Genomic DNA, 26,985 nt, shown 5'->3' with positions numbered 1-26,985 from the left:
CTTCTGAGACTGCTTGGTCCTGTCTAGCTGCTACAAGCTACGTGGGTTCAGCTTATCCTGTGGGAGGAACATAACCACACCACGGCTTCTGAAAGACTGTCTTGACGCTTCCCTTGCAGATCGGTACATAGTGATCGGAGCGCAGCGGGATTCCTGGGGCCCTGGGGCAGCGAAGGCTGGTGTGGGCACCTCCATCCTGCTGGAGCTTGCCCGTGCCATTTCGGACATGGTGAAAACAGGTAAGACACTGGCCCGACTCTATAGTGAGGGTGTTGGGTACAGTGGAGGAACCATCTGGCGGTTGAATAAGTCGGACCAGAGGCTGTTGCTTCAGGCCAGCTGCCAGTTGATCCACCTGTGCTAGTTGATCCACAAGGATTTCTCTTTTCCTCATTCTTTCCTTCTTGCCTGTGGCTTCCAGTGCAGGGCAGTTCCTGCTGGTCATACAGTCTCGTTTGTGAGCAGCTCTATCTGCATCTTGTAAGGACCCATGTCTCAATCCTGGAGGCTCTTAAACCACAGAATTGTAGAAAATGAGGGTGTGAAGGGACGTCAGGAGGTCACATCCAGTCCAACCCCCTGCTCCAAGCAGGACCAGCCTCAACTGCATCATCCCAGCCATAGCTTTGTCTACCCGGATCCTCATAGTTTCATAGTTGGTAGGGTCGGAAGGGACCTGAGCTGATCATCAAGTCCGACCTCCTGCCATGGGCAGGAAAGTCTTCAAAACCTCCAAGGATGGAGACTCCACCACCTCTCTGGGTAACCTGTTCCAGTGCTTCACCACCCTCCTAGTCAGAAAGCTTTTCCTGATATCCAACGTCAGCTTCCCTTGCTGCAACGTGAGCCCATTCCTCATTGCTCCTTGTTCAGGGAAGACAAGCCAGTAATAACCAGACAACAGCACTCAGGGCTTAGTCTGTGCTTCTAGTAGGTATAGGCGTGCGTGTGCTCTTCCAGGCTTCAGTGATAGTGGAAGCACAGTTTGGCCAAAGACCTCCACTTCTGGGGATGACAGTGGATGATCTCCTTTGCTCTCCTGGTCCCGGGACACAGGACTTGACTTTTCTTTCTCTTGTTTGCAGGTGGCTACAAACCCAGAAGAAGCATCGTCTTTGCCAGCTGGAGCGCCGGCGATTTTGGAGCTGTGGGTGCTACCGAATGGCTGGAGGTACTCAACCCAGCTTCTTTAACCTATTCAAATACTTGAGCTAGCTGCAGGGCTGAGACTCTGTTCCGACCTCAGGGTGTTTCTGTGCATTGTTTCTCCCGCATGACCTCTGCTTTCTCTCTGCTCAGGGTTATTCTTCCGTCCTGCATGCCAAAGTCTTCACTTACATCAACCTGGATGCTGCAGTTCTAGGTAATGGACCTGGTTTTTTGTTTTTTGTTCACACGAGAGTGCAAATAAGAGGCCAGAATGTCAAAACTATTCTGACCTGTCATGTTCTTCCCAAGTTTTGCCACGGAAATATTGCTCTACGTTTTCCTTCAGGTATATTTAAAAAAAAAACAAAAAACAACCCTGAAAAGGAATAGCTAGTGTCTTCCAAGGGATGTCTTGGGTCTCACAAGGTTGAGAATCACTGGCTAAACACTATTCTAGGACCATTTGTAGGTGTTAGCAGCCCACTTGTGGTGGGGAAAGGAGTCGTCTTCAAAGATGCTAAATAACTGGAAACAACGCTGAGACTTGCAGGGAAACCATGCTCCCAGGTACCTGACTCGGAGGTCACCAGCTGTTCTCTCAGCTTATCCCAAACTCTCCGGCATAGGGGAATTATTCTTTCCCTTGCTGGTAGTTCCTGTTAAGTCGTAGTCTGGAGCAGCTCAAGCTTTCAAGCTCTTTAGCTTGTGTAAAGGCACTCCAGGAGAGACTGGCTGATGTTTCCTATAGAAACAGCAACTCCAGTGGTCGTTCAGCTGGTCATACTCATGTCAATCCTCCTTGCTCTACAGGTTCCAGTGACTTAAAGGTGTCTGCCAGCCCAATGCTTTACACCATCCTTGAGAGAATCTTGCGGGGGGTGAGTGAGTCCTTCTGTGGAGACGGTCTGAACTCCCTTGAAAGTTGCTCTTGGGTCCCTTAAACAGGCTGACGCCATGCAGCTGTCACTAGTACCAGAGATCTCGAAATGGGCCTTCTTGTTTGTTGTCAAAATGGTCAGCAAACTTGCCATCTTACCAGGCCACAGGGTCTTAAGTCCCTGCACTTGCTTCCCATGATCTGTGATGCCCATGCTCGCGCTGCTTCTCCAGGCGCTGCAGCGGGCTACCCCACATCCTAGCTGACTTCCCTGTTTGTGTGTAGTGGAGGCCATTCTCCCAGCCTTCCTTTACCAGTGTTCACACTCACTGCCTCCACTTCACTGATTCTTCTGTTGTTAAGATGTTGACTGGATGTGGAAGCAAGCATCTCGTGTACAGCAAGCTGTGCATAAAGCCCTAGCGTGTGAATGTCTGCGCTGGGGTCAGTCCAGCCCATGCCCTGCCCCCAGTAGCAGGAGAAATGGGGCATGTGCACTGGGATCCATCCCTGTCACCAGCAAAAGATTAAATGCTTCTAAGGCACAGGCGTGACCCCAGGCAGTTGCTCATCCCACAAACATGGTGTCAACCCCCAAAGGGACAAGAAGCCAGTGCCTTTTGCTTCCCCAGACCAGGCACTTTGCTCCTTCCTTGGTGTTGGATCTTTGCAAACTCCCTTGTCTGCTTGACACAGCAAGTTGTCTTCTAGGAATAAAACCTTGCCTCTTCAGCCAACCCTGGATGGGCCTCCAGCACTGGGATGTTGCATAGAGACTGCAGAGTGCATGGCATACGTCAGGCTCTGCTGAAATAAGGCTCCAGATCACGAGTCCTGGGTGCCATCCCTGCTGCTCTGAGATGCACGCCAGCGTTGCGTTCATTGGGCGCTCTGCTTGTGCCTTGTGCTTCCCTGGTTGGAGCAGGAGTGAGCTGTAGCAGCAGAGCATGGAGGTGTTCACAGAGGGACTGAGCAGACATGCCTTGTGACTCAGCATTGGCTCCATGGCCAGGTTTTGCTCCCCGTTGCACCCTCAGACGAGCTTTAGCTGAAGTCTAGTTCTGAGAACAGGAAAGCTACAGCTAGCTGTGAAGCCAGTGGTTATATAGGACTTACTTTTGCTTTTGATTGTGGAGCAGGTTTGACCCTTCAAGTCAAAACTGTGCCTTCCCATGGCCTGTCAGACAGCCCAGTGCTGAGGTGGTGTGTGTGCTAGAGAGCACTGAATTGTGCAGTTAACCACAGAAAGAAATAACTGCCCTGGATTTACCTTGCCTGAAAAACACCCTAGGACAGTAACTGCAGTCTTCAGAGCATGAAGGACTGAGGGTTACGTGTCTATCCTTCCAGGGAGGGACTGCTACCGGTGGAGGTCTTGGAGGGGAGAGGGTGAATGGGGAATGCCTCTGCCTCTTGTGTTCTCAGGCTTGTCCAAGTACGCTGGTGGGCGCCTACAGGTTCCCTCCAAATAGATGGCACCAAGCTGCTTAGCGAGGAAAGCAGAAAGCCAATACGTGTGGGAAAGGGTAGGCCAGGTTCTGGGCAGTAATTCTCCTCTTGTCCTTGTGCAGATGAAGGATGTAGATGAAAGGAGCCTGTTCAGCAAACTCAGCCCTGGCTGGCCCAATAATGCGTAAGTTTCTTGTGTTCTGCATCTTCCCACTGTTCCTGAAACTGGAACTCACTTATGCGAAGTCCAGATCTGAGTCCAAGTCCCCATCGGAGCAAACGAGAGGCTCTACGCTCCGATAATGGTTTGGTGTGGGGTGGTAGCGATAAATTGCTGTAACTAGTCTGCACAATCCCATAACAGACATAAAAGCTGCCATTGACTGGGTCTCGCCATGGGTCCCTCCAGCCCAGTCTCCTGTCTTGTACCATGGCAGAAAGCAGATGTTTGGGTGGGGTGGGGGGATGGCTTAAATCTTCCACCCCCCTGCTCTTCTCCCAGTGCCACCGGGAGGTCTAGGAAGCTGCGACAGTTTTTTGAGGCTGCATGCCTATCTGTCATGCTCAGGACATCCTGATGCCCCTTTCCTCCAAGAATCTGTCCTGTCCCCTTTGGACCTTGGGTAAGCTCCCCACATCCTGTGGCAATGAGTTTCACAAGCAAATGAGAGCAAGAGAGGATGTCCAGTGTTTCGTATTCAACATCCTACCTACCAGTTTTGTTCTGTCCCCTGCTAGGGGTGCAGTCTGTCAGGCTGTATCATGACGGTCCGTGTGATTTCAGCCGCAGCAGTTGCTGCTCACTTCCCCCTCGTAAAGCACCTCAAAGTCAAGTCTCGGTCCACAACCAAACTCACCTTGCAGACGTAATTGGCTTAAGCCCCACGCTTGTTGCTGTTCCTGTCCCACGCCAATTAAAGTGGGATTTGAGCATCTCTGCCTTGCTGGATTCTTGGCAGTGGAGCTCTTCCACCCCTCGCTGGTGGGTAGGAGTTTAAGCTCTTTGTTCAGAGTTGCTAATCGGTGAAATGCAACTTGCCACCTGCCCCATAAAGGGTTCCCATGTGGCACTGAGTGTCAGTCTCCCCTGAGCAGGATGCTTTGTTTTTGGGGCAGCAGAAATGCTCGCTGGTTCTCGTTCTGCAGCAGAGGATGCTGGGATACGTAGCCCACACACTACTGATCCGGCCCAGACCATGTACTGGAGCATCTAGAAACCTGGCAGAGAGGGAGGCCTCCGAGTAATTCTTCTGTTTCTCCCATTGCAGTGTTCCCCTCACCATGGAGAATGCGGCGTTCCCCTTCCTGGCGTATTCTGGGATCCCGGCTTTGTCATTCAGTTTCTATAATGTAAGTCTCTACAGCGGCGTTTCTCAACCGTTTTACACTTGAGACCCCTGGATGGACTCGAGGCCCCCTTTGGAAAATGCCAGCTCTTCGTTTTTGCTCTTTTTTTGCCTGCAGAAAACTAAGGGTTTTTCTGTTGCAAAGAACTCAAAGCCTGCAGCTATGGATTTCCATTTGAAATCTCTGGGTTTATCTTGTGAATCCTGTTTGCACACCTAGCAGTGCTAACACCTACCCTGACCCCCTGGTTGAGAATCGCTGCTCTACAAGCACCTAGTAGCAAAAGCTCTCTTGGTTTAGGGAGTTGATACCCTAGTTTTAGGATCATTTTCGACTGCTCACTTTCTGTGATCCTATTCATGTGACCGCACCCCCACCCCCCTTGTGTTCTCTGCTCCCAGGTGTCACAGCAGTAGGGATACAGCAGTAAGGGGCATGCTCTGTGTTAAAACTAATACCAATTCAGCCTTTTGTGCAGAGCTCAAGCCAAATGATCTGTTGTTTCTGATCACAAATGCAGGGCACGCTTTGTTTGCCTGCATTAAGCTTTTGGCCATCACGCAGGTCCCAGCAAGCTGCTTAAAACCAGGTAACGATTTGAATGGCTTTTGGCAAGCAGTTGTGATGGTTCTTGTGGCTGGTGGAACTCGCATGGTGGTTAGGATAGCAGAGACCCTAAAACATCCCAGGTGCCTGAGGGCGTACTTGATACTGTGAGCAGCAGTGAGCTGTTCCACTCCAAGGCCGGTCCTCTTTCAGTCCAAGGCCTCACAAACAGCAGGAGGTCCTTGCTTCCCAGGCAGGGTGTGCATAGAGCAGGTCGGCAACAGTTTGTGCGACGGTGACTCATCCCTCCAGTGTCAGGGTTGAAGGTTGACAGCAATACCCGGCTTATGTCTTTCAGAAGCGGCAGAAGTACCCCTTCATGGGCACCAAACAAGACGTTTTTGGGAATCTCCGCAGTGCTGTTCCAAACCTGAATGTCCTGATGCGTCAGGCTGCGGAGCTGGCCGGCCAGATCGTCGTGAGGCTAACCCACGAGCACGAGCTGCTCCTGGACTACGGGAGATACAAGCAGGAGCTGCAGATGTTCCAGAACAAGATTGTGGACTACAACAAAGACATTAGGGTAAGGGCTGAACTGGCTGGAGTGGGCCTGTCCCAGTCTTGCACATGCAACTTGGTCACTGCGGGGTCTGATTCTGCTGCTTGAACTTTGGGCATAAGGATAAATCATGAGGGATCAGTGGGGACTTCATAGGATCCCAGAAAAGCCTGGTCAGAAGGGACCTTACAAGGCCTTCTAGTCCAGTCCCTCGCTCAGGGGTTTGTAAGGGTCAGCCAGCCTGGCTGCCCCAGAAGTGAGCAAGCCCTTGGGGTGCTGAACCGTAAGCAGAGCAACTCCTGTAGTTTTTGCTTGACCAGCTTACCCTGAAAGTTATGAACTTGGTGTCCTGTTGTGAAATGGGACCTGTGTTGCTGGTCATGGTGGAGCATGTCCAGCCTGCCTGTGCCAAGTACTATTGCCCCTCAGCAGGTGCTGGTTTGTGGAAGCCAGGTTGCTGCTTGCCATGACTAGCAGGGCTTTCAGCAGAATGCTGCCAGCAACTGTTTTTTTTTCCCCAAAGCTAATCACAGGCTTGCATTGCAGTTGCAATAAACCAAGCCTCCTGCAAAATGCATGCTGAGCAACCCAGTTTCATAGTTTCTTGGGTCGGAAGAGACCTTAACAGATCATTAAGTCTGACCCCCTGCCCTGGGCAGGAACAAGTGCTGGGATCGTAATACCCCAGCCAAATATTATCCAACCCTCCTCTTGAAGACCCCCAAGGTCGGGGACAGCACCACCTCCTTTGGGAGCCCATTCCAAAGCCAGACAGCCCTAACTGTAAATAATGCCTCCTGATATCAAGCCTGAACCTGCTCTCAATCAATTTATGGCCACTATCCCCTGTTATCCCAGGCGGTGCCTGGGGGAACAGAGCCTCACCTATTTTCCACTGGTCCCCCCGGTGAGGTTACAGGCAGCCACCAGATCCCCTCTGTCTCCTCTTGTGGAGGCTGACTAGATTCAGGCCCTTTAGTCTGTCTTCATAGGGCCTGGCCTGCTCTGCCCCCTGACCATGCGAGTGGCCCTTCTCTGGACCATCTCAAGGTCAGCCACATCCCTCCTGAAGTGCGGCGCCCAGAAGTGGCGCAGTACCCTAAGTGTGGCCTGAGCAACGCGGCATAGAGGGGAAGGATTGCCTCCCTGGACCTGCTCGTGACGCATCTGTAGATGCGCGACAAGGTGCGGTTAGCCTTACTAACCGCTTCCTTGCATTGGTGGCTCGTGTCCATCTTGGAGTCAACAATGACTCCAGGATACCTTTCTGTCACTGTGTTGACAAGAAGGGTGTTCCCCAGCCTATAGGTGTGTTGCTGGTTCCTTCTCCCTAGATGCAATACTCCGTACTTGTCTGCATTGAACTCCATCCTATTCTCATCTGCCCACTTATGTAACCTGTCTAAATCTAGTTGGATTTTGTCCCTTCCCTCCAGTGTGCCCACTTCTCCCCACATCTTTGTCATCAGCAAATTTGGACAACATGCTTTTCACACACGCCTCCAAGTCACTGATAAAGATGTTGAATAGCACAGGCTTGAGGACCGAGCCCTGGGGAACTCCACTGCCCGCATCCCTCCAGGTCAAAAACGACCCGTCCACCACCACTCTCTGGGTGTGACCATCGAGTCAATTTGCCACCCATCTGACTGTGTCAGCATCAGTGCCACATTCGCCTAGTTTTTTTTTATGAGAATGGGGTGAGAAAGTGTCAAAGGCCTTCTTGAAGTCCAGTTGGTGATCACAGCACTGCTCTTCCCTGCCAGAAAATGGGCCTGACCTTGCAGTGGGTGTTTTCAGCCCGCGGGGACTTCGAGAGAGCTGTGGATTCCCTGAAGAGAGACTTGAGAAACAGTGACTTAAGCAACAAACTCATTTGCCGAGCCAGCAACGACCGGATCATGAAGGTGAGTGTTCCTCGGGTGGCTGTGCAGGCAGACAGCTTCATGCTTTCCTCCACAGCCTTCCCCCCTGCCAAGGGCTTGCTCTGTGTGCTGTGACCCGGTGTCGGGGGCATTGCAGCAAGTCTGGTTTGACCCAGTCCTGGAGAGAGGGTCCAGGAGATGTGTATCGCTGCATGCCTGTTAAACTACCATGACAGCTTGTTCGGGTCTGTCTTAAGATGCTGTCTATCCACATGCTGGTTGCAGCCATCCTCCTCTAGTGACAAGTCTAGGTGTAGCCAGGAACTCCTGGACTAGCTACTGACACAGGCTGCATCCCTACCGCCTGGGTGACTGCTGGCTTGTTCTTGCCTCGATGCGAGAGCCGCTCTGAACTCCTCCCTGTTGCTTTCCTTCAGGTGGAGTACGACTTCCTGTCCCCCTTCATCTCTCCGAGGGACAAGCCGCTGCGGCACATTTTCTTTGGCTCTGGCCCCTACACCCTGCAGGCCCTACTGGACCACCTGAGCCTCCTGAAGACCAACAGAAATGCCTTTGACCAAGACCTGTTCAGGAACCAGCTGGCCATGGCAACCTGGACGATTAAGGAGGCTGCCAATGCCTTGTCCGGTGATGTTTGGGACACGGACAATGAGTTCTGAGTGCATGGTGCTGAGGTGCAGAAACCAGGAAGCCCCCTCCCTTGAAGCAGCACTGAAATACCTACCCTAAATCTCGGAGGGGGTGATGGGGGGAACACTAAATTTGACCCAAGTTGCCCTTCCAATTTTGGTCTCATCCTGACAAATCCCCAAGAGGCAGCGCTCAAGCGGCAATTAGCGCATCCTCCATCCAATTTGGTCTCCTTCCCTTGAACAAACACGGCTCCCCCCTGGTTCTAGCCCACTTAAACACGCCGCTCGGTGCTGCCTTCCCTCGCGCTTGAGGACAGATGGCTCCAGCTGCTAGTCGAGCACGGCTTACACTGAATTCCCATCTGAAACAAAGCGGGTGCCTCTTCAGGGGATATACCTGGGTCTGCCTGAGTGTTTTGAATCTTGGCCTCAACCTTGGAGAAACAGGCAGTGTGTGTCATAATTTGAGGTACCCTGAGCACTTCCAGGTCCCCTGCTCCTAGGAGCAGGGGGCCTGGAGGGGAAACAAAATGACTTGGCTCCATTGCAGGCTCACACCGCAGTAGCCCTCGACTGTGGCTGTCAGCAGGCTCTGAAGTGCCCAGCCATCCCGACTCTCTGGGTGACTGGGCAGAAACATCTTGGCTTCCCCAAGAAGATGAGACTCAAGACCATGTTCCTCTTCCCAGAGCTCTGGGTCCCAAGGGGGAGATGAGCCAAAGATTTATCTTATGCCCCTTACATGTTCCCTCTTGGTCTTCTGAATAAAAATAAAGGGTCCCCTAGTAACCAGAGCTTGGGATGGCTACAAGGGGCACTTCAGACCCTGTTGCTTTGGAGGCCTCTCTTGAAACCCAGAATCTCTTGCTAGCCAAATCGTTGGCCAAAATGTTGGGAAAACTCTCAGGAGGGCGCTCATTTGGCACTGAGATATTTATTTGTGTTTTTTATTTATTTATCAGTGACAGAGTTCACTATAAATGGGATTTGATTGTTTTTTTTATAGAAGATAATTATCGGAAGCAGTGCCTTCCATAATTATGACAGTTATACTGTCGTTTTTGAATAAAGCAGCATCTGCTATTAAATCGAACATAGTACTGGAATTTTGCAGTCAGACTCTCAACAACGAAGCATCTGGTGGAAAGCTAATTGACAAACCGGCTTTCTGTGCCCAAAGGAACATGCCATAACGCACCTGGAAGCAATCCTAAGACTTGAGCATCATCCAGGGATCCAGATGCTTTGGGTTTTCAGCACCCCCCTGAAATGCATGATGCAGACTAAAATGGGACAAGGAATCGGGCTCATCTGCTAGGAGGCCTGGCTGGAGCACTCTCCTCCTTGCTTCTTCTGATTGCTGTGACATACAACGCATGCAGCTTGCTAAATTGACCATAGCGGGCAGAGCTTGGCAGGTGATGCCCCTTCCATTAAAGGCATTAAATGCATCTTTCCAAATTCCTTTGGAGCTCCTGATGGAGACAAATCCAGACTCAGACTGCAAGGTCAGGCTGTTCTTAAGTGACTTCGTTGCAAAAATTCCAGTACCTAATGTCTCGGGAGAACCTAACTGACATTATCGGGAGCAGTGTCTTCCATAATGGATAAAGAACAAGGTAGTTTTTGCCTACCACGGTGTTATATCGGAGGCAGTGATCTCCATATGTTGCACTAAGGGTGTATGTCATTATCGGGGACAGTGTTTCCCATAATCGTTCTATGCTTCTCATGCAGTGACATCTACCAAGCTTGATGGTTAGTATCTAACAGGTATCAATTCCCTGCAATCATTGTCTTTCACTCTCCTTGTGGTGGTGCAGATATTAAATTCGACCCACTCTGTTGTAGGCTTAGGTGTTCCCTGTAGCTGTGCAGTCTTGAAGTGATTCCCTCTAGGTAGTCGCATGGCTAGGATTTAAATGTTTTTAGAGTTATTAAGGCTTTTTTCTTTAGGGCTGTATGATTTAGTGAACTGTCTTGCAATAAATGTGCTTATTTGGGTGTGGGGAGTGGTGGCACCTTTCCTGTTGGAAGGGCTCTGCAGAAATAGGTACTACTGAAATTTAAAGCCTAATGGGTAATCTCAGGAAGCCGGTTGCTTTGTGAAATGGATATTGCTGGAGCCTCCCAGTCCTTTGCTCTGGGAAAAATCAGCATGATGGGAAGGTCTGAGGTCTCTAACCCATATGTCTGTATTCATATTCATAGATGTTAGGGTCAGAAGGGCCCTCAATAGATCATCGAGTCCAACCTATATTGGTACCTTCTTGGCCCGTCAGACCAGCTTACAGCCAGGAATGCACCCTGTCAAGAGGTCTGCCTCTTTCGAAGACTAGGTGGTGGTTGAATCAGTTCTTTTTGTGACTACTTGTGAAGCTGCACATTTTGGCCAGGTCTGGTCTCTGGCAAGTGGCATAAGGAATAGCAGAAAAGAAACTTCTTGTCGTTGGAGGACAAAAAACACTGTAGTAAGTGTAGCTGAAAGAGGATCAGGGGTGTTGGTTATAGCTGTGTTGGTGTAAGGACATGGGCAGGCAAGGTTATTTGGGTAAATGCGATCTCTTGTATTAAATGCAAACCCAAATAACCTTGTTTGCTGGAAGGGGTAAGAACTCCTGGCCGCTGTGGAAGGTGCATGCATTTTTCTGGGTCTTCCACTGTGTGGTGTAGCCATGACCATGTTAGCCTTGATGTATGTAACCGCCTGGTTTGCTGCTGCTTTCCAGTGGTGCCCTCTACTCCCAGTAGCACTTAGCAAGTGTGAATGCTATCCTGTGGCCAAGACCTCGCTGTAGCACTTGCATGCATTTCCTTGGTGTCAAAACTTTGTGTTCATTACGCTTTGTAACGGGCAGGGATGAAGTGGAGGCTGCCTGTCTTCCGCAGGCATTCCTTCCCTGGTGCTGAGATCTGGATTGGGGTGCTTAGCTGGGGTCACCCTGCTGTCTGTTCAATAAACATCACGTGTGAACGCTTCTACCTGGTGCCGTGTCTCTGTCCTTGAGAACAGCCTCAGCCCTCTGAAAATGCCCCTTCCTCGGAGAAGACCTCCTCAGGGTCAGCCTGGATGCTGGTGTTGATCCTTCCCATGCAGCTGCCCCCCCTTGCTGAAGTAGGTCTTCCAGCTCAGTGAATCCTACACTCAAGCTGTTTTTTTCTGCTATGTGGGCTATACAACAATGGTACCAACATCCCAGTGGATAGACCCAAGGTTGCTTGGTCCCAAGACAGCTAGCAAGCAGACAATGCAGCCAGCCTGGGTGAAAAGCAAAAAACAGCTCTCTGTGCAATTGCATTGCCAGCCTCTGCAGCCCTGTCTTGGGCTGGCTCAGCTGCAGGCGAGGTGATGAAAGTGCAGCTGCAGGCTCCTGCCTGTCACGGATGCACTGAGGCTGGAACATGCTGGGAGCCAAACAGCCTTCCTCATTGCCACGGCCCCGGAGGGTGGGAAGCCACGCGGCAGTGTGAATCTTGGCCTTGCGGCAGCTTAACAAAACTGTACTGCAGCCTGCCACGGTCATTAGCACTGCGCTAGCCCCTGCAACCTGGTGCGGGGCAGGGGAGAGCATCCCCACAGCCTGTTGTGCCAGGTGCTGTACCTAAACGTGGTACGGATCTTCTCCAAGGAGCAAATGCTTAGCGGGGCCTGAAGGACGGCAAAGGAGCTGCAGGGGAGGTATTAGGGCGGATTGCCTGCCTGGGAGGGTGGGGAAGCCCTGGGGCAGATTAGCTGCAGCCAGCGAGATCTGGGATGTGCAGGTGAAGGTTTGCGTGGGCTGGTGCAGCAGGGCTGGTCTTGCCCCGAGCAGGGCTGGGCCCACTGCTCCTCTGCAAGGAGAGGCCAGGCGCAGCGAGGAGGACCCAGGCGCTCCTGATGTGGGTAAGACGGGGGCCACTGACTGGGTCAGACCACAGGTCCATCTTGCCTCCAGGCTTGTGTGTCAGATGGGGGTCTCGAAGGGAGACCAGGGTTTTCCTCCCTGTTCCACTCCCGCTTGCAGCTTCCAGCATTTAAGGTCCAGGATGTCCTCATGCAGAGGCTGTGCCCCTCATCCCCCTGCTCAATAGTGCCTAATGCCCCTTTCCTCCAAGCACGTGTCCAACCCCTTGGTGAATCTGGCTGAACTCAGCTTCCAGCACAGCTGGTGGCTGCCAGTCCCACCCTTGAATGCCATGCTGCGTTTGCTGTAAATTGACGGCCCGCCTGTTTTGTGTTGTGACCCCTCACCCTTGCACCGCGAGAGTCAGTAATCCCGATGCACTTTGTCTTCACTGAGTATGTTGCAGGCCCTTCTCAAACCCCCAATCGAGCATCTCTCCTCTAAATGCAGCAGGCCTTGGCCTCATTCGCGTCTTCCCCCATACCCCTTGTCCTCCCTGTTTCCTTGGCAGTGAAGGGCAGGGGGCTGCCTGACCTCGAGCCCTCGTGCTGTTAGCCCACGGGCCCAGGACACCAGCTGCCAGTGTAGCCGTTCACGTGCCCTCCTTGAGGTCCCGTAGCAGGGGAAACAGTGACCCCAGCAGCTGCCCCAAACTCAAGGTTCAAGCATCATCTCCCTGCCTGGGCTGGCTGCACCCACGGAAGAGGGTCAACGCCGGTGCCCCAAGGTCTGGCGCACGGACCTGCCCTGGGGGCTGCTCCCTCCTGGGATGCAATCTATGCCTGGCAGCGCTGCCCCATGCCTGGCGCCTAACTCGCGTTAGCGGACACACGTGCGCTGCGCTGCGCGCTCCAAACCGCTCCCCCCCACCCCGGCCAGGAGAGTGCCTGGCCCTTTAAGAGCAGGTCGGGCCGCACTGCGCCTGCGCGGGGCAGCCCGGGACGGCCCGGCGGGGAGGGCAGCACGGCGCGGCCAGGTGCAGCGGGTGGGGGCGCGGGGCGCCCGGGGGGGGCAAGGGGGTGCTGCAGCGGGGGTGCAATTGGGGGGGCAAGGGGTGCTGCAGCAGGGGTGCAGTTGCGGGGGGCAAGGGGGTGCTGCATCAGAGGTGCAATTGTGGGGGCAAGGGGTGCTGCAGCAGGGGTGCAATAGGGCAGCAGCACTGGGGGGCAGGGGTGCAATAGGGGGCAGCAGCAGAGGGTGCTGGGGTGCAGCAGCAGTGGGGGAGCAGGAGCTGGGGGTGCTGCGCAGGGAGCGGGCTGCGGGGTGCCACGGGTGACCCGTGGGGGGCAGCGAGGCAGGGGGGAGCCAGGGTCGGGGCCGGTCGACAGCACCATCCGGCGCTGGGGGTGGCCGCGCTGCCAGGAGGCGTGGGCCTTGGGCCGGGGGGTGCAGGAAGTCGGGGAGCTGAGCCGGGGGGTGCAGGAGACGGGTGGCTTGGCCCGGGCGGTGCAGGAGGCAGGGGGCGGCGCAGGGGCTGCAGGGCGGTGGCCGCGGGGCAGCGCGAGGGCCAGGCCGAGGAGGCGGGAGAGGGAGCGGGCGCGGGAGCAGGGGGTACGGCCCCGGGGGTGGGCGGCCAGATCCGGCGGGGGCAAGTGGGTGCCGCGGGCAGGGGCCGTCGAGCAGCGGGCCAGGCCGGCGGGCTGGGACGACGCCCGGGTGGGAGCAGTGGGCGGCTGGGGGGTGCAGCAGCACCCCGCGGAGGGGCTGGAGCCGTGGCAGGTCAGCCTGGGCGCCCAGCCGGAGCAGGGGCTGTGCCTTCGGGCCTGGCCGGAGCAGGGGCTGAGCCGGCGGGGGCAGCAGGAGCAGGGGCTGAGCCGGCGGGGGCAGCAGGAGCAGGGCTGGGGCTCTGGGGTGCAGCCGCAGGCGGCGCGGCGGGTGAGCCCCGCGAAGCGCTGGGCGGGCTGGCAGGAGAAGGGCGAGGTGCTAGGGGGGGTGCAGGAGGAGGGAGACCCGCGGCGTGGGCAGCAGGAGCAGGCGTGGCGGCGGGGCGAGCCGGAGCAGCACCTGGAGCCCGGCTGGCCGAGCCCCGCCGTGCAAGAGGAGCAGGGCACCCCGAGCCTGCCGCCGTCCCGGCCCCGGCTCCGACGCAGGCAGGGCCGGCGCAGAGCGGCGCGGGTGTAGGGCGCCCGCGGCCCCGGCAGTGCAGCGTCGTCTCTGTCCCTGCCCAGGAGCGTGGCATCGCGGTGCCACTTCGTCGTCCGGTGACCCTCGGCTCCTGGCACCGTCGGCAGGAGGAGGGCGAGCCTGGCTGTGCCGCCGCTTGGCGTGGAGCTGCTCCCATCGGGTGCCTGGGAGCCCGGCAGTGACGCCGCCAGCAGTGTGCAGTGAGTCTGGGAGCAGCGGTGTCTCTTCCAGCCTGGTCCTCCTGGAACAGCTTCTTCAGCCCGTTGCAAGCCTGGCACTGCACTGATGCAGTGGAAGCACTGCAGCATGCCCGGGAGCTTGGTACAGCTGCTGGACAGCTGCCGCAGCATGCAATGAACTGATGTAGCAACCGTAGCAGCATGCAGTGAGCTTGGCAGTGTCGTTCTTCAGCAACCATCCCAGCGTGCAGTGAGCCTGGCCGTATACCCGTTCAGCAACTACATTAGCATGCAGTGAGCTTGGCAGTGTCAACGTATAGCCACAGCAGCATGCAGTGTGCCAGCAGTGTACCAGTTAACCAACCATCCTAGTGTGCAATGTGCTGGCAGCGTACCTGTTAACCAACCATCCCAATGTGCAGTGTGCTGGCTGTGTACCAGTGAACCAACCATCCCAACGTGCAGTGTGCTGGCAGTATACCTGTTAACCGACCATCCCAACGTGCAGTGTGCCAGCAGTGTCCCAGTGAGCCAACCACCCAGCTTGCAGTGAGCCTGCAGTGTACCAGTTAACCAACCACCCCAGCTTGCAGTGAGTTGTGTATGGCAGTGATCCTGGCAGTGTACCAGTGCAGCAACCCACCGCAACGTGCAGTGAGCCCAGCAGCATCTCTGCTAGCCTGGCCCTTTTGGAGCATAACCTTTGCTGTGCAGTGACCGCCAGACCCCCATCCCCAGCTCAGGAGCACGGCAGCACCAGCGTGGCCAGCCAGGGAGCCGGCAGCCGCAGGAGCCGATGACGAGCCCAGAGCACAGGCACCAGCAGTGGGACGTGACAGGTGAGGCAGATGCCAGGGACCTGCATGCTGGCAAGTCCCCAGGGCTCTCGCTGCATCTCCTGCAGGGACAGGCTGTCAGGGGCAGGGAAGGGCAGGTGTTGGTGGGACAGTCGGGCATGCCACAAGAGTGAATGGCTTGTACGTGTGTGTGCTGTGCCCATAGGTCATAGGTCTTCTGCTGCAGAGGGAGATCCTCCTTCAGCTCTGCCTCTGGAGCTGCAGGGGCTGAGTGCTAGTCCTGTAGTTGCCCCGGGGTCCTTGAGCAGCTGTAGCACGGTGACCAGGGTGTGTTGGGAAGGGGGGGGGTCTCCTTGGCAAGGCTGCCAGGGGCTTGCAGGTTAGGAGCTGGGGATGACTGGACCCTCGGGGGCTCTGTCCCTGCCTTTGGCATGACCTCAGGGTGGCCCCCCCCCCAAGCTGTTCAGTGCCTGGTCAATGCTGGAGGGGGGTTTCTCCTGCCTCACAGGGGTGTTACATAGGGGAGCTGCCCCTTGCCCTTCCCTCGGTCCCAGGCGGGTCACTATTCTTAGCGCGTCACGTTGGGTGCAACCTCTGGGGCTACAAATACCCCGTGGGCTGCATCTCCCGTGGCCTGTGCTGCTGACTGCAGCCCAGCCCGTGGTTTCAGGCAAGGACCCCTGGCAGCTTGTGGTCGCCCATGGTGGGTCATGCACTCAGCAGGAGCAGCGTTGGGTTTGGGTTTTTTTGTCAGGCACCAGGACCAGAGCTGGCATCAACTCAGTGGACCCTTCTCTCCCCTGCCGTGGCCTCTCTGGGAGCAGTGGTTTCAGCCGCTTGTTCGGAGGGTGTCACTGGGCTCCGTGACCCACGAATGAGTCGGGGCTTGGCGTTGCTGTCGCTGAGATCTAGGGTGGGCCTAACTAAAGGGCCAGAGGCATGGTGGAGTCTGTGCTGCAGGGGCACTGGAGACCAGCCCTGTCTCTGGTGCTCCCTGTCTGGCTCCCTGGCAGCTGCCAGCTCCGCCTGTGCCCCAGGCAGGGGGTGTGGGTGTCGGGTGGAGTGACTCAGACAGCTCTCCCGGAGGGGCAGGCAGCTGAGGCCCCGTGCCAGCACCAGGGTCCTGCTCGCCATGGCCGGGCATGGGTCTGGGAGGCATCAGACGGGGAGGAAAGGGTGGGGTTCCCGGCCTGTGTTGGGAGCTGGGGGTGCGACTCTCCCAGCCCGGCTGTAAATCCTGTAAATCCCGGCCTGCTGACAGGGCTCCCTGCTGCACCGTCTGCTCCTCCAGCTGCAGGCTTTGCTCTGGCTCTGGGAGGGCATCTCTGCAGCAGAGCCAAGCTCCTGCTCCTAGGCAGGTGGCCAGGGGGGCTTGGAGGCTGCAGGCACAGGCTCCAAGCTGAGGCCACTGCCTCCTGGCTTGGCCTGGCATGCAGTGCCCAGGGCCCTACAGCATGGATTGTCATGGACGCCCTCCACCGAGGGTCTGGGCCATGTGTGCACAGATGCAGGTGCAAGGAGTTGGCTGCCTGCTGCCTGTGCTGCTGACACCCTCTCTCTGCACCCATGCATCAAGTTGGCTTCCTGAGTTGCTTCCTGCCACAACTGTGCTGTGACACGGCTGCTCACTGTGAAAGGGGACTGGGCCCCTGGTGCAGAGCTGAGCTGCCTTGCTCAGAAGCTCTGGCTTGAACAGGGAAGTGGGTGCAGTGTTGGTGCCTTGACCCATTACACCCACCCATCCCCTTTTGTGCCAGGTAGTCCCCAGCACTCTCCCTTGTGCTGGACCTCTGCCCCCCATTCCCCATGGGCATTATTGTTTCCATCTCTCTGTCCTTGGGATATGCAGACTGCTAGGAGAAGCAGATAGGTGAGCCAGGGCATTGTTCTGCTGACATAGCAGACGGTGGCAGGGGTGCTGGAGCCCCGGGCTCTGGCCTCCCGGCTTCCCTACTTCCCCTCTACATCTGTCAGGCATTGCCCATCACTGCCTGGAGCATGCCCCATGAGTCCGACATGGACTGCTGTGGTATCACGAATGGGCAGGCAGCTGCCCCGGCAACGCAGACAGGTGAATGGTTGCCCCATATTGAAGGCTGGGGCCGCACTGCAGCTCATCGGCCTGCTCCTGCTCCATAGCTATACCGCGGTGACTGGGCCCTGGTGCATTTGGGTGTAGATAGTCACGACTTAAGCTGATGCTCGCTGTATGATAAGAGCAGAGAGGTGGAATGGGGCAGGTTAAAACAGAGGCTTTGTCTATGCATCCCTTGGTCCAGAAAACCTTGGGACAAATTGGAGGGGAAATCACATCATTTTAGTGACTTCCCCCCCAAAAAACACCCTTCCTTTTTCCTGAAGTTCTGTTCCAAGAGCTGGGCACCCGCATGCACCAGCTTTTAGGGGGTGCCTAAGACCCCTCCAGCAAAACTGGCCAGAGACAACTGGAGGGATGTCATAGCCATGATGGTTCAGAAGCATCCAGGAAACTGGGGTTTGGGGGATACCTGTTATCGGGCTGTCTGGGAGCGCAGTGGGACACGGGCATCCAGTGCCCTCCATCAGGCCTGAGGAAGGAAACGGACGGACTGGTGGGACCCAGCAAGCCTGGCTTTCCGGGGGGGTGGCAGCATGTGCGGAGCAGGCTATGCCGCCCCTTCCACAGGGCCTCTCGGCACTGTGCCGGCTGCGGGGGGGCCGGGCCCTGCCGTGCGGGAGGCCGGCCGGGGTGATTAAAAAGGTCCCTGCAGAGCAGAGAGCTGGTGACTCACTGCTGCAGCGCGATGTTTCTGGGCTCTGCTTCGCTGGGGCCTCATGGTCCTTCCTGCTGCAGCAGCCAGCGCTACAGGGTTTGGGGAGCGCAGCCAGATCCCCCACTCCCCAGGTACCTTCGGCGTCTCTAGAGACCCCCCTCTTCCTCATCTCCCTCTTCCTCTCCCTTCTGCAGTTTTGCCCAGGTCTCCGTGCTGTGCAAAGGGTCTCCAAAGCTGCCCAACTCAGCTGAGACAAGGCCAGGCAGCTTCCTCCCGGCACGGAGTCCCACCGCCCTGGGGGTGCCCATGTTTCTGGAGGAGACCGTCCTGGATAGAAGCAGTGCCTGGGGGGGTGCTCGGGCTGGTGTGTAGGGCCCTGCCTAGGATGGGCTGAGCAGATCCCTGAATTGGGAAGTGACTGGCCTAGGGTGGCAGCAGGTTGGTGGCAGAGAAACCAGGTGTCCTGTGCCCCTCTCTGTCACCTGTGATCATCCCCCACCCTGCCAGCTGCCTGTTTGGGTCCCCCGGGATGGAGAGCTCCTGTCAGTGTAGTAACTGGCACTTCTTTGGCGTGTAGGGGCATCCACGTGCTTGGGTGGCTGTTTCACAGGAGGGGGGAAACTGAGGCACACATGGAGGCTGTGCCCTGCTCAAGGTCGTACAGCAGGTTGCAGGGGGCTCTTGGGCTGAAATCTTGGTGCCTGCCCCCCTCGCCTCCCCAGGATGGCTGCTGGAGCAGGGCTCTCCTCCATCCCTCGCCCCAGCTGGCAAGGCGCTGCTCCACCCCAGGACAGGGCTGGCTGTGGGGTGTGCGTGCCCCCCACCCTGGGGCGCTCTGGGTGGGCGCGCCTGCCTCGTGGCTGCCTGCCTCTGGGCGCTGCCTTCGCACGCCATCGGCAGCTGCAGAAAGGTCCTTTTGTAGCTCTGTGGCATGGACAAAGAGGCTCTTCTCCCCCAGCAGTGCGGGGGCTGATGCAGGCTGGGGGGCCTGGGCTGGGCTGGGCTGGGGGACATGCCCCCTTCCCCGGAGCAGCGTTCCTGGCACATTCCTCCAGTGTGGCACTGCTCCGGGCGCTGCACTCTTTCCCCTTCTGAGGTCCCTGTCCATGCATCAGCCCTGCCAATGTCCTGCACCAGTTATCTCAAACTATCCGACTCAGGCACTTGTAGACTCTGGGCTCCCCGTCCAGGCTCAGCTGATGGAGGGGGGTCAGAAAGGCTTCCTTGCTGCCTGGTCCTTGCAGTAGTGCCCCTGTCCACTGGGGAGCTCACGGGCAGCTGGACATGGTGCCTGATGCTTTGGGGCAAGCAGCAAGGAGGGGGCTGGACCAGAGCCCTGAAGGGCATCATCCTGCCCTGGCACCTGCAGGGGCTGAACTAGGCAGGACTTAGCCTCTCCTTGGCTTCCCCCCTGCCTGGGCACAGTCGTTCCCCAGCGGGTTAGGCGCTGCCAGAGTGCAGGGGTGCATGCATGTGCATTGGTGTGCGCACACGGTGCTGAGCAGACTGCACAGCCCCTTCCCCAGCCAGCTGGACAGGGCAGTGCCGAAATGCCAGCCAGCGGCATCGCCCTTCGCAGCCAGCTGGAGCCCTGTTGAGCTGGCTGCGTGTGGGGATGGGAAGGAGATGGGTGGGCCTGGCTGCTTTCAGCTTCAGTGTCAGGATTTTGGGGACATGGGAGCTGGGGAAGGGCGGGGGTTAGTACCACCTTCAGGGCTGTGGGTATGGTGGTGGCCTGCTGCTTGCACCCACCCATCCCCTTCCAGAGCTGTTTCTGTCAGTCCCGTGCCCATGGCATGTGTATACATGGGGATGTGTGCCCATCCATCCCACTTTAGATGGTGCAGTTCTGGGGCTGCCCTGGCCAGGGGGTGCCCGGGGTGTACTGGTGCCCCTGTGCCTCATGTGCTGCTGGGGTGAGGGGCTTTGCACTCCTGGACCCCTCCCAGAGCCCTCTCCCCAGAAAAGCCAGCAGGGATAGCCAAGCCAAGGGGCTGGCCCCAAAGCTGGTGTGGCCATGCCCTGCTGGGTCTTGCCCTAGCTGGTGGAGACCTTTTGCTCTCAGAGGTAGCCCTCCCCTGGGACATCTCCTTGGGGGTCCTTCGCTCTGTGTCCATGCCTTGCACGGGGAGCCAGAGGCCTGAGACCTGCTGCCCTCTGCGCCGCTGGCTGCGAAGCAGACACGATTGAGCAGAGCGATCAGCGCGGGAGGAAATGGGGCTATTTATTAGCCGTGGCAATAATTGGCTCACTTACATTAGAGCTGCCAGGATATTGGTCCCAGGTGGGTGCAGGCGGAGGAGTGCAGGGGGGGTTTCTGACTTATCTGCCCACCTCTACCGCCGGAGCAGGACTGAGGGGCACTCAGAGCAATGCTGCCGCCCAGGTCTGAGGGGCACGAGGGGGCCTGGATGTGTCCTGGCAGCTTTGTCCACCCTCCTGTGGCCTGTCTGGCCAGGGCTGGGGCGGGTGGACTGTGCTCTGTGGGGCACCTGGATCCACCTTCAGCCGTCCCTGTGATCCTTGCGAAGCTGCATCACCTCGCATTCAGTGCCAGGAAGGGGTGGGGATTTGTGGGGTGTGGGGACCCCTCAAGGTCTGGCTGCCTGTTGAGCAGTGTGGCAGGGGAAGGCGGGGTGGGCATCCTAATACCCAACCGAAACTCCCCTTGCTGCAACTTGAACCCATTGCTTCTTGTCCTGCCATCTGCCCCCACTGAGACCAGTCCAGCTCCAGCCTCTTTGCAGCCCCCCTGCAGGGAGGTGAAGGCTGCTATTCAATCCCCCTCGGTCTTCAATAAGCCCCGTTTCCCCAGCCTGTCCTCACCAGTCCTGTCCCCCAGCCCCCAACCATTTTCGTTGCCCTCCGCTGGACTCTCTCCAAGGTGTCCACATCCTTTTTGTAATGGGGTCTCACAGCTGGACACAGGACTCCAGATGTGGCCTCCCCAGTGCTGAACAGAGGGGAAGAATCACTGCCCTCCATCTGTGCCTCATTGTCCCTGCCAGCTCTGAGCCCCCTCCTCTGTCTACCCAGAGGAGCTCAGTGCAGATGGAGGGTCCCCGAGCACCTGGGGGGTGTTTGCCCTTCCCCCCCTGCTGTGAGGGTTTGACCCATGTGTGGGGCCAGGCCATGAGAACCCCTCTCCCCCAAGTCGGGGCTTGCTGGATGTGGCCCGAGTGGTCAAGGGCAAATGCCAGAGTCCAGCTCCCGCCCCCGCCGGGCACACAGTGTGTGCCCGCTCCTACAATGAGCTCATTCACTGGGAGGGGAGAGGCTGGGGAAGGGTGAGGGGGCTGAGCGGTGCCCAACCACAGTCTCGGCCAGCGCCGCTGCGGCACGGGCGTCCAGTGGAGGCTGCAGGGCTCCCCCCGGTCAAGGCTGGGCCTGGGATGGACGGACCACGGCCACGCTGGACTGGGGTGGCTGGCAGCATGGGGTAGGCCCCTCTGCTTGCCCCCACCCAGGTACGGCCCCAGCAACATGAAGTGGGCTTTTCTTTACCCTCTGGTGTGGTGGGGCAGGGGGGGGATTGGACCTACTCCTCTTAACCCAATGGGTATAGGGTTCCCATTGTCTCTGCCCCAACTACGGGGGCTTCCAGCCCTGGGCAGAAGGAGGGGAGTGGGTCCGTTCTCCTTGGCCTGTTCTGCTCTCAGGGCTATGGTGGAGGCAGCTGGCCCCAGGACCTTGAGGGATCTGGAAACAGACTCCCACGCGGTTGCTCAAGGTCCCCTCCTCTCCCCAGGGCCGCGGAGCCCCCATGGCTCATCCAACACGTTCTTCCTCCCACCCTTTCGTGGCGTGCTCCACCCCAGAGGTGGCCGCATGCCTGTGGCTGCCTGGGCAGGGCGCAGCAGCTGGATAGGGAAGGGGAAGCTGCGGTTGCCTGCGACTGTCCATCCTCCCCTCCAGCGTGGGTAGCAGCCCAAGAACGCGCCGCACTTCTTCCTGTTTGCCTTGGCACCTGGGTGGGCGCGACGTGCGCGTCGGAGCCGGGGCATTTCCTAGCAAGCAGTGCAGGCCCTTGCTTGTACCCTGTGGGCTGAACTGGACGGGGGGGCAAGATGGTGACAGTAGTTGCCCTTGGGACTTAACCCCCTGCTCTGCGTGCGAGGGGACGTGGGCACTGAGTGACACAAGCTGCCCCTTCCCCAGAAACCCCTGGCTGCCCCCCCCGAGCTTGGAGGAGGTGAGCTCTCACACTTGTTCCCCTTTTTTCTTGCAGCATGAGACTGCGGACGTCGGCTCCTCTGTGATCCCTTGCTCCATGGATGGGGCCGTTGGCTCTGCCCTCGATGACTGCGCTGGGAGCCGCTGCACCAGGCCCAGGTGGTTGTGGGCTGCCACGCTCTGACCGGCAGTGAAGGCTGGAAGTGGACGGGCAGTGACTAGAGGCCAGTTTTGGACGCGACGCCCCTCCTATCACCCTCTCCTGACACCACACACCTTCAAGGTCTCTGGGGGGAGACTGAAAACAGACTCCCTCTCCCCAAATCCACCCCCACCCCCCCCAAAAAAAAAAAAAGCTGCTTGCTGTGAGAAGACCCTGGAGAAGGCTGGATGGAGCCGCAGCCTCCACCTCAGGTAGGGACCACGGCGCTGCTCCTGCACCAGCTGCAGGGACCATCTCTGCTGGGCCTGTGCCCAGCAGCTGCTAGTGCAAATGTTGGGTATGGTGCTCTCTAGGGTGGTCGTATGGGGGAGATGGATTTGGGTTTCAGTGGCTCCGCTGCAGTCTGGAGTGACTCTGGATTGCCACTGTGTCACTGGGAGCAAGATCAGCGCCCCTTGGGGTGGCGGCATCTCTCTCGCCCAGGCTGATTCCTGGCTTCCTTTGCTGCAATCCTGGGCGTGTAGCTGGAGAGGCCACCCCTGGCCATGTGCTCTGCTCCGTGCCGTGGGTCGGCATCTGCCTGGAGGTGGGCGAGCCATGGTAGTGGCACATTGGCATCTCTGGCACAGCTCCTGCCATCCGGTCGTGCATTGGGGTGTGCGCTCTCCCGTGGCCCCTGAGGCCTGACCCTGCCCTCCCAGGCCTGCAGCCTCCCTCCCCATCTCGGGGCTGCAATGGCTGGGTTCGGGCTGTGGCTGGGTGTGTGGGACCGCATCCCAAAGAGGGTGCTCAGTGCCTCCTGGTGGCCAATTGAGACCGTGCCCATCCCGTGCTGCCGGGAACGGGGCGCTGTGCGCCTCTTGCTCCATACCCCTGGCAGCAGTCAGGTCTCCGGCCCCTATTCTGGGGTTTCTGTGGGGGTCGCCGCTGTCTTCGTCCAGGAGCTCTGGGTGCAGGGAGCAAGCTGGGGCACTCGGCAGGGGGGAGATGGTGTTGTTGGCAGCTCCTCCATTTGGGCGAGCTTTCCAACCGGTCCTAACTGATCGACATGTTTAACCAGCTGTTCCAGCTGGGTGCCGGCTCCGGCTGTTCCCTCCTGCCCGCACTGATTCCTTCGGCTGTTGTGGGCGGCTGACATGCTGACCTTTGCTGCCTAGTGTTGGAAGAGCAGCCCTGTGGGTCATAAAGCCCATACTGCCAGCAGCTGATGGAGATTCCCCTTAGCTTAGAAGGCAGGTTTGGGCTTTTGAGCAGAATTGGGGTCTGTGTCCCTTCTCTGCCCTTGCTAGAGGGCTCAGACCACCCCTAAGCTGCACAGTGCCAGCCCTAGACTGCTGCTAGGGCTTCACAGCCAGCCCTGTTGGCTTTTGTGGCATCCATAGCTGGCAGGGGACTGTGGCATCTCACCCCAGAGGTGGCTGCATTCCAGCAAGCTAAGGTTTTGGTGCTTCCCTCCTCCACCTGCCTCTTGCATCTGCTGCCACGTCCTGGCCCCTAGTCCTTCCGTCCCTTAGGACTGAGGAGGCCCGTGACTGCCTGCTTCCCAAACCGCCCGCAGAGTCTCAGCTAGGTCTGCTCACCCTGCAGGAGACTCACAAACCCTCCTCATTCCCCAGCATCCAGCCTCCAACACCATGGCGGGGATGGGACTCCACCGGGGCTTGCTTTTGACTTCGTTGCGTGCAGGGGGCCGGTGAGCGACATCCTTGGAGGCAGAGGCCTGTGGCTGCCTCTCCCTGCTTCTTGCAAAGCCTTCAAGGGGCTCTGAGGCCAGGATGGTGTTGCATCTGATGCTGCTCTTGGGAATGCGCCATGCCCCCTGCTCCCTGCCAGTGCAGGGTGACTCGCTGTCAGCAGTACAGGGGCTAGGACGCGCAGATGAGCTATTCCGATCCCGTCCAGGAGAGGGCAGCATCGTGTAGTGTGAGAGCCGAGGAAGGGACAGAGCCCAAGCCAGGGCAGGGGTCTCTCCCCCTCCACCCTTCTGGGCCATGGCCCCTCTGCTCCGGCAGAGCTGCTGTGCTGGGGCCTGCCACACTCATAACACGGCCCCGGACCTGCCAGCTCTGTGTTGGCACTCGCTACCGGCTCACCCAGGAACAGGGGCGCCAGGGCTGGACTCGCAGGGTGTGGAAGCGCCCCTGCAGCATGCACATAGCGGGGTATATCATAAAACGGGATCCCCAGAAGAGCCCTGTCCCCTGCCATGGGGATGCCCCCAGACTGACACCCCGTTGCTGGGGAGGGGGTGACACGTGATGAATCCTGTTGTCTCCAGGCAGAGCAGGGGTCTGCGGCGACCAACCACGGGGCCGCCGTGGCTGCATGGCACGTCTGCAGCTTGGCATCTGGAGGGGATTTGGGGGAGGAAAGCAGCTTAGGGGCAGGGATTGAGCTTGAGCAGGGACAGCCGGGCTCCTCCCCTCCTGCCCAATGCCAGCTCCCAGAACCGAGTTCGAGGACTGGGGTGGAGGAGGCTGGTGCATGCACTCAGAGCTTGCCCCCTTCGGGCTTCCCAGAGCTGGGAGGCTCTGAGGCTGGCTCCCAGGGTGCTGAGCATGGACTCATTCACCCCCAAAACCTGCCCTTCTCCTCCCACCCAAGCTGGGAAAGCTCAGGCTGTGGGCGCCTGGGTGGTAGGAGCAGCCCCGGGGCCTTGCAGCAGGGGCTCTGGTTAATCATTGCCGTGGCACAGAGCTTCGTGATGCATTAACAAACTCTGGTATCGAGGGGGGAGATGCCAGAGCCATGGGGGAGGGGGATACTGGGGTGGTTGAACACCAGTCTGCAACCGTGGGGACCTGGAGGGGATAGCAAGGCCCCCCTGGCACTTCGCCACTCAGCATCGTGTCCTCAGGTGAGCGCTGGACGCCCTGGCACCGGTTTCCTGGCTGCAATGGCGTGTCCGTGGTGTATCGGGGACAAGGCCCGGGCACCTGGCTGCCTCCGAGCTGTCATATGCGGACAGGCAGGTCCTTGGCACGTGCCCCATGGGAGGGCCAGGAGGCTGGATCTGGGCCCATCCATGATCCAGGCATGCCATCGGTGGCACGATGCACACAGGTGCAGAGCCTCATCCTCCTGCCAGCTGTGCCGGGGGAGCCAGGCTGGGACAAGAAGCCTCCCCACGCCTGGCTTCCCACACGCGTGTGCGCGTGGCCCATGGGGCTGGGCACGTGTGTGCAGGGCCGGCTGGAGGAGCCGCCCGACCTGCCTGCTCCCCAGGGCGTGTGTCACTGAAACTCGGGCCGGCTCCACCCCTGCTCCCGCTGGCTCCCGGGATGAATGCTTCCTGGGCAGCGAAGCCGGTGAGCTCACTGCCGTGTGACCGGTCAGCGGGGCAGGACGGTGTCCGAGCCAGCCGGGATGCAGGAGGTGAGTGGAGGCACCGAGCCCACCTCTCGGTCTGTTCGTCTGTCTCCTGCGGTGTCAGGGCCCTGCCAGCCCCCTCCAGCAAGGTTATACCAGGGGGGTCGAACATGAATCTTGCTGGGGTGTGTGGCCATTCCCCCGTGCTGGGGGCAGGGAATGGAGACCAAAACCGAGTCCGGAGGGAGACCTCTCTCGTGGGGCAAAGACCCGGGGGGGCAGGAAGCTGGGGGATTGCAAACCCACTCCGTGCCGGGGTGGAGACAAGGAGACTTTGGTCTGCGTGTCTGCTCGGCATGGAAATGAATCCCACCATTCCCAGTCGAGCTGGGGGCGCGCACATGTGTCCTCCCCTGCCTCTGCTCGCCCCTCTTTTTGCGAGGTCTGGACGGCGCCCAGCATAGCACGCGTGTCAGTCACCGCCTGCCTCACATACCGGCGTGCTGACACACGTGTGCGTGTGGGCAGGAGGTGCCTCACGAGGTCGGGGCCGTGGGGCTCTTCCCCGCCCCGGCGGATGAGCTCAGCACCCTGGCACGGCGGGAGGAGCTGAGGCCGCGTGGATCCCCGGGCAGGGAAGCCAGGTCACCTACTTCCTCCGGCTGGCTGCTCCACGGACCCAGCCCCATGGGGCACTCGCCGTGTTACCAGCAGGGTGACCACGGGGAGGAGAACAGCCCTTGGGCTTGGCTCTTCCTAAAATCCTCTGGGGGAAGACCCCAGTTGTCCCCTTCCCCTGTAACAAGTTCATCCCCAGCCCTCCTTTGTGGGGTCTGAGCGCTTAGGGATGGGTAAGACCCTTTCCTGCTGGCATTGCCCATAATGGCACTGGCGCCCCTCCAAAGGTCCCTGGACGCTGGGCGAGTTGTGGGACCCCAGGGCCAGTTTGGGGGAGGTTGCATGTGAGCCTTTGGCCTCGCTGGGCCAAATCTGGGCACTGCGGAGCTGGCCCAGATGGGCTGGGATGCAGACCAAAGCCCCTGAGCACCTCCCCACCCCCAGGTCCCAGCACTTCCTCCCCTGCCCGACCCGGAGCCGTCAGGCCAAGTCACTTCCTACCTGGGAAAGTGAGTCAGGCTGAGCGGAGCCTGGAGACAG

General features: G+C 58.4%; 2 protein-coding genes across 5 annotated transcripts in view; both read left to right on the top strand.

Moving 5' to 3' along the window:
* TFRC (transferrin receptor) overlaps positions 1-11,424 on the top strand; it is a 28,392-nt gene extending 16,968 nt beyond the window's left edge. For all 3 annotated transcript variants that reach the window (XM_014596238.3, XM_019495374.2, XM_019495373.2), the window contains exons 11-19: positions 120-239; positions 1,086-1,171; positions 1,300-1,363; positions 1,960-2,027; positions 3,598-3,659; positions 4,744-4,825; positions 5,727-5,951; positions 7,694-7,834; positions 8,230-11,424. In XM_014596238.3, coding sequence (XP_014451724.2) covers positions 120-239; positions 1,086-1,171; positions 1,300-1,363; positions 1,960-2,027; positions 3,598-3,659; positions 4,744-4,825; positions 5,727-5,951; positions 7,694-7,834; positions 8,230-8,472 — 1,091 coding nt within the window. In that variant the 3' untranslated portion in view covers positions 8,473-11,424. The remainder of the gene's footprint in view (positions 1-119; positions 240-1,085; positions 1,172-1,299; positions 1,364-1,959; positions 2,028-3,597; positions 3,660-4,743; positions 4,826-5,726; positions 5,952-7,693; positions 7,835-8,229) is intronic.
* A 1,819-nt stretch (positions 11,425-13,243) lies between these two features.
* The window catches only part of TNK2 (tyrosine kinase non receptor 2), a 46,461-nt gene continuing 32,719 nt past the window's right edge, over positions 13,244-26,985 (top strand). Inside the window, exons 1-3 of one of the 2 annotated variants that reach the window (XM_059731254.1) lie at positions 13,244-13,305; positions 14,498-15,471; positions 22,411-22,769. In XM_059731254.1, the coding sequence (XP_059587237.1) occupies positions 22,746-22,769 (24 nt within the window). In that variant the 5' untranslated portion in view covers positions 13,244-13,305; positions 14,498-15,471; positions 22,411-22,745. Of the gene's footprint in view, positions 13,306-14,497; positions 15,472-22,410; positions 22,770-25,796; positions 25,894-26,985 lie in introns of those variants that run through there. The other variant, XM_019495382.2, reaches the window with a different exon arrangement.

This window comes from Alligator mississippiensis, chromosome 7 (genome assembly GCF_030867095.1).
Source record: "Alligator mississippiensis isolate rAllMis1 chromosome 7, rAllMis1, whole genome shotgun sequence".
In the NCBI taxonomy this organism is placed as follows: Eukaryota; Metazoa; Chordata; order Crocodylia; family Alligatoridae; genus Alligator; species Alligator mississippiensis.
Note: the sequence above shows the minus strand (reverse complement) of the source record. Positions and strands in the feature narration are given on the sequence as shown.